This window comes from Salvia miltiorrhiza, chromosome 2 (genome assembly GCF_028751815.1).
Source record: "Salvia miltiorrhiza cultivar Shanhuang (shh) chromosome 2, IMPLAD_Smil_shh, whole genome shotgun sequence".
Lineage (NCBI taxonomy): Eukaryota > Viridiplantae > Streptophyta > Magnoliopsida > Lamiales > Lamiaceae > Salvia > Salvia miltiorrhiza.
The window spans coordinates 70,440,556-70,447,667 of NC_080388.1; the positions used below are offsets into that span (position 1 = coordinate 70,440,556).

General features: G+C 32.3%; 1 protein-coding gene across 1 annotated transcript; it reads right to left on the reverse strand.

Moving 5' to 3' along the window:
- Positions 1-4,373: 4,373 nt before the first annotated feature.
- LOC131008828 (zinc finger protein ZAT1-like) lies at positions 4,374-6,339 on the reverse strand. Its single transcript, XM_057935888.1, has one exon. It carries the CDS (start codon positions 5,650-5,652, stop codon positions 4,516-4,518), a length of 1,137 nt encoding a protein of 378 aa, XP_057791871.1. The 5' UTR covers positions 5,653-6,339; the 3' UTR covers positions 4,374-4,515.
- Positions 6,340-7,112: the final 773 nt, after the last annotated feature.

The following is a 7,112-nucleotide window of genomic DNA, read 5'->3' on the forward strand; positions in this document are numbered from 1 at the left end:
GTTGTGATATACTGAGGCCGATTTTTTAAAAAAAATGCAAAACGCGAATACCAAAATAGTTATAGGATTTAGCGGCTATTAACCCTTCTATAATTACAAGTTGAAGGATTCAAAAGTAAATAAATAAAAATTGTGACATTAAGCGCGTGGGTGCAATAAGTCAGCAAGTCTATGACCGTTAATTACACAAATGCCCCTCAACATGTGTCAATTAAAAACAATAACTCTAGATCTTTTTATATTTTCAAAAAATAGCAAGATCGACAAATTACATGAGGTGCTGCAAGCTGATGGTGAACTACCTAACACGATCTCTGCAAAGGTTAATGTATAAATAATTGTAATTGTATGCTAATATTAACATTTAATAACATTGTATTATTAATGGAATATTGAGTCAAAAATTTAATCTCTAATTGTTGTTTGAAGCTCCACAAACATAGTTTCAAACTCTTAATTTTTATTTTTTATTTTCTTTTTCTTTTTGAGAAATTTATTTATTATTTTTTCAGACAATGAAAATTCAGTCACTTTTCAAGGTGTGTAGTGGGTAAAATCTTGAGCAAATTCAATATGATGTAATTCATATATAAAAGATAAACCATTTTTCAAAAATCGAATTTGACATGCTCAACCTAAAATGTATTAACGAATTTAAACATAAAACACTTTTTCTCAAGGGGGCTTTCATTCCACTAATTCTTATTTAGCAAATTGTTCATGAGTAATTTTCCTCTTTTTATCCTTAATTATTATATGGAAAATTGAAAAAATAAATAATATGTCATTAATATAGAAGGGGAAAATGAGAAGCTGTGCATCATTTTTCCATGAAAGTGTAAAAATTAGAACTTATTTAGAGACAAAATTAGTTTCATTCCAATTCTTATAGTATTTAGACACTTGAAAAATGGAGGGAATATATATTTTTCCAACATAAAATTTTGTGTCTAATAATTCAAAATTCATCAAGCGATGCTCATATATGAGTTTGAACTCACATTCAATAACATACATAATTATAATATTATTGGTGTTTGGTGGTATTTGAAAACTGTCCTGACAAATTTAATGAATTCTGACATTAAACAATCTGACACAAGACTCTCTCATTCTTAAATTAGTTGAGTTTTAAAATTTCTTGACATACTTGTATGCACAAAATATATATTAGATACCTCTAATACAACATCCATGATTCATACAATAATATACTACTAGATTACACTAGTTAAACTTGCCAAAAGATGTAAGAGTTCTAGACACGGTTATGTTGATATTTTAGAACATAAATTAGGGGAGAAGGGAAGTCAAAGGTGGCCGGCTTCTAGAATCTAGACTTCCATTATACCAGGAAGGATCAACAATTTCTCTAAAATCCACAAAGATCTAATAAACTCGAGCACATTAAACAATACATACATATTAAAGAAAAATAACAAATAATTATAAAAAAAAGGAAAATAATAAATAATTTGATTGAGTTTAAGAATCACAAAATATAAATGTTCTGACAAAAAAAAAATCGGATTCAAATTTATTTGACAATTTAGCAAGTGTATGTTCATTGGAATAATTCTTGAAGATTAAAACATGATTATGAATAATAAACCATTACAAATAATAACCAAAACTCTAAAGGTGCTAGCCACCAATTACGCAAATACTACACGAAAACAGCCTAATCACCAGATAAGTTGCAAAATATGATATTCATAGTTGTTACTATAAAATTTTTTGATAAATTAATTTGGGGCTGAAAAATACTTTATATTCCATGTAGACAAAATACGGTGCTAACTAGCGCGTAATTTAGCTCAAATATAACTGGGTCGAAAAATATCATTTTAAAAAAGTTATGGATAAAGGTATCCAAGTTGGGCTCCAACAAAGCCGAAAGTCCAAATAGGCCCACTTAGAGAACAAAAGAACATTTATATTTTATTTTATACTATTAAAAAAGCAATTGAAAATTGAAAATCAATTTTAAAATCGAGTGGCAATTTTATAGTTATAATAAAATTGAAGATTTATTTATAAATTGTATTTTTTTTTTCTTTTTTCTCTATCTTTTTTTATGTAAATATCAATTATAACTATTTGATGTAAATATCAGTTATAAATTGCATATCAATTATAAAAGCTTTAATTTTATATATTTTATGTAAATATTTGATTTAAAATGTAAAGTTATATTTATTTAAATATTAAAATTTTAAAATATTCTCTATCATCTCTCATCTTTTTTTGAATAAATCTATTTTTCATTTATTTTCTATTTTTATTTTTATTTTCATTTTTTTAAACTTATATCTTTTTTGTCCTTTTATAATATCAATTTTTATTATCGCGAGTTTTTCTTAATTTATTTATTTTTTCAATATTCAACTCAAATATATTTAATTAAAATTAATTTTTATTATATTTATAAATATGATAATTGAATTGATATCAATATTATATAAATATAGAATATAAAAATATTTTTCATGTATTGCACGGTGTGCAAATGCTAGTTTTTCTAAAATTCTAATGAATACAATTTTACAATTAAAAAGTATAATAAAACTAAACCTATATGTCTCACTAGTCACGAGATCCTTTTTGAAAGAAAACCACACATGAATTATTCACAACAACTTATGAGTTATGAGTACACTCTATTTGAAAAAAAATTGAGCTAAGTTATGGGATTTAGCACTAAAAAAATCCAAATTAACGATGGAAACGGTTTTGATGATGAATCGGTTTATTTATCTTTAACTTGTATAAAATATTAGTGGATCTAGTAATTAATTCCTCTTCATATTCTATGTTTATTGTTTTGTCAAGAGCTTTGAATGTGGGTTGGAAAGATCAATCAAGTGTGATGTGCAAACATAACACCTGTTGAATTTCAGTCAAATGTGTGGATTAAGTCTGCCTAACTTATCCAAAAAATCGTACTTAATTTAGACTTATAAGTTACCTATATTTATAATTCATTTAGTTCTTTGCAGCCCTCTAGTTTTTTTAACTAAAGGGAACCATCATCCATCAACCATCAACCATCAAACCATATTTTTTTTGGTAAGTAATTTTTTTTAGTAACACACAAGGTATGCAACTCATGAGAGAGATACAAAGTTAAATAGAAACAAAGCCAACACACCAAATCAAAATAATTCGTGATAAAGTGATGGATTACAAATTTGAGGTGTTCTGATTGATTGGAACGAGAACTATCGAGTGTTGTAAAACGAGGGGTACCGTGATGGTCGTTTAGGCTAATTAAGTGATTGAAATCTAAGAGAGTAGAAAGCGTGGAGACGGAACATGTGAATGGTGGATGCAGGAGTGAGAGATCTTATGTGAGTGGATGCGAGTGATTGTTAGTAAGTTTGAATATATAGGCAACATATGTATAGAGTGATGAGTAGGGATTAAGGTTTATTTGGAACTTCCATTTCAACCCTAGCAACTCCGATTTCTGAAGATCGAATCTTCAAGGACTCCCGTTTGATTTAGTCGCCAAGTAATTATTACATTTAGAATTGTACTTAACGGACTCACGTGTCCCCGTGTATGAGCCTGACTTTGGTCCGTTTTCTCATTAGTACAGCCCATAATGCAAGGTAGGTGGCTAAGCAACCACCTTATTTCCATTAATAAAACCTACTTTATTTTATATTACAAAATGCCTCCAACTACTCGTGAGTCATGACTAAGTTGCTCATTTTACCACTCCATTTCTCTTAATATCTAAGCTACACTAACTGCCCAAAAATCAATTCTTCAAATTCTTACTCGAGTTCAAATTAGAAATCACGACAAAACTAGTACTACTAGAAGAGGTTAATATTGGTGTGAAGCGTAAAAACACATTTCATTGAAAACAGTCAATTGCAGTCTTGTCGACTTTCGAAACCAACAGTCTTGACTTTCTCGATCGAACTATTGAATTCCATGTGAAACACACAAAAAACCAACAATGTTATTGACATTTTTCTCATAGTTGAGGCACAATTATCTCCATTCTTGTTTTCCCCATCAAATTCCACAGAAATTTCAAAAGTGTAATATGACTTATATGAAGTACATTGGCACATAGATACAACACAAAAATGCAAGTCTTGTCTACTTCCCCAATCGACACTCTTAAATCTCTAGATCGAACTATCTATTCTATCCCAAATTTAGTGCTAGAAAAATTCCCACAAATCCTACCATGTTATTGATAATTTCCCCATAGTTGAGACGCAATTATCTCCATTTCCCCCCATCAAATTCCACACAAAGAAAAAGTTCGAACATCAAATGATCAATGTCCATACACAAACTGCAGCAATGAGCAAATGTCACAATATAGTCTATACTAAATGTTAACAAAAATGTCCTTAAAAAAAACTTGTTTTACTTCAATGGCCTTAGCCTAATCAAGAACCATTTATTACATATATTTTTCTTAAGAAAAAAGCATTCAGATTTGCTGTAAAGAATGAATGAATCTGTACACTTGTGTGTGAATTTCCACGATCATGAAGTGGAGAGTAGGCCGATGCCGGCACCAATCCACCACGGCTTGATGAAGTCATCACATCCTTCTTCCTCCTCCTCAGCAGGAGCAGGCAAGTTGAGATCAAGAAAGCCTCTGCTGAGAGGCGGAGAGCTGCTCTTGGCTTGATCCACGACGATCAAGTGGGATCTCTTGTGGCCGCCCAGAGCTTGGCCCGATGGGAAAACTTTGAAGCAAATCGGGCACTCGTGCTCTTTGCTCTTCTTCATCATCATCATCAGATTCTCACCCAGCTGGCTCTGTGAATCCTCTGTTTCTTGGGGAGCGCAGCAGCCTTTGAACTTCTTGTGGCTCGCCCTGTGCCCTCCCAGAGCTTGGTATGACTGGAACGCCTTCTTGCACATTGAGCATCTGAATTTCCTGCTGTTTCTCTCTCTTGATCCCTCTCTCTCCTTCCTAAAACTCTTCTTGTTCACGTTCTTGGGCGAGTTCACTTCCACCTCATCATCGCATCCAACCTCACCCTCTGTGTTCAGTGACTCGAGCTTCCTCGTCTTGGCCTCGACTCTCGGTTTCTTGAGCTTCTGCAAGCACTGAACACCGATACTTTTTGAGGTAGGCTCCCATGAGCCTTTGTCCCTAGAGAGGATGATCAAGCTCAGGGCGACCTCCTCTTGCTCGCGGTGCTCATCATCATCATCACCGTGATCCTTGTTGTGATCATAATCTTCTTCATCATCATTATCATCAGTTGTTGTCGCTATGGTTAGAGAGGAGGAAGAGTTTGTGATGATGGATGCGCTGTTGTACCTTGTGATGATCCTATCGGATCTCTTCCTCTTGGGCGGGGGAGTCGCCTCGTTGTCCGATTGGCTGTCCATGATGATCGGCTTGCCGGAATCTTGATTTGCAGAGTGGCATTTCATGTGGCCAAACAGGGCCTTCCATGATTGGAAGGCCTTCCCACATTCCTTGCAGGCCTTGTTTGGAGTTGGGTTTGGTTTGTCATTCTTCTTCTTCTTCGGGGGGCTTTCGTCGTTGCCGGGATGACCCGGTGTCGGAGTGTTGATCAGGTGAGACCTCATGTGGCCTCCCAATGATCTCCCACAGGGGAAGCTCTTGTTGCACAGCTTGCAGATGTGCTCTTTCTCCATCATAGAGAGACTTGAAAAACAGAATTCGAACTTGAGTTTTTTTCAATGTTCTTGAGCTTGTGTTGTAATTGAAGGATATCTTTTTGATGAGCTCTAGAATTTTGATGTTTGGAGATGTGATGAGTAGAGAAAGATGATGAGTTAGCTAGCACTCTCTCTTTCTCTCTCTAACTATCTATCTTTCTTGTTGCACTTACTAGAAGTAGTAGCAGCTGTAGGGTAGTTGAAACTTGAAGAAAGAATCAAATATCAAGAAACTTTGTTGCAAATGATGGCCATGAACAAGCTAACACTAAGGAAGAAAATTAAACTTTAAAGAAATAAATAAAATTGAAAGAAAAATAAACTCTTGTATGTGACTCATACTATGTGTGGGAGGAGAAATCCATGCAAGAAAGCAAAGATGAAAAAGAGGTCATCAAAATAAAGCAAAGGAAAGATAGCAGCACATGTACTCCAACTGAGAATCCCACACCACCCTAATCGGACGGCCCAGATCTCTCGGGAGGGAATGATCCAACGGTTTGGAAATTGAGATTTAGAGAAGTAATTAATTTAACAGCCTAAAATAACAATTCTTTTCTTTGTCTTGATATTAAGGAAGCCCACAATGCCGAGTGAAAACATGGGATTTCCACTCTTTGTTTTCGGCGGTTATTCTTTTGGACTTCTTCTTCTTCTGCTTCTTCCAATCTCTTCAATTTTAGATTATGTATTTACTTTTATTTATTTATTTATTTATTTATTTAATGTTGTTAAAATGTGATCAAATCAAAGATCCACAGTATATGGGGGTGGGCCCCTCCTTTTAAGTTGTCAACTGCTCTTTGCTTCAGCAACTCTACTAATGTCGTATTTTTTTATAATTAACATGGTCCATATATGTATATATTCATTAATACTATTGTACTTTGCATTTATGGGGTATACAAATTGTGTTTGTTTTTATGATTTATACATAGAGGGTGCTGAAAATTCTTGTAGATGTTTGCAAATCAAATAAACCATTTTGTACTTATTACGAATTTGGGATTAATATGTAAAACCACTAATATATCTATAATAATCTATAATATATAAAAAAGACAACTTTCATTTTAAATCAATTTCAAAATTGTAAATTAAAGATTTATTTGTAATTGTATATTTTTTTCTTTTTATTTTCTTTTTCTTTATCTTCTTATTATTCCATTTTATTTCTATTCTAAAATTGTGAAATTCAGCTAATTATAAAATATTTGATATGCATATCAAATTAAAGATCACCACAAGAGCTTTAAATATATATATCTTTTATGTAAATATTAGTATATTTAAAATGTAAAGTTGTATTTGTTTAAAGATTAAAACTTAAGAAAATTCTCTCCCCCATCTCATCTTTTTTGAATAAATCTATTTTTTATTTTTTTATTTTCATTTTCATTTTTTTCTTTTAAATTATTTTAATTTCATATTCTTTTGCT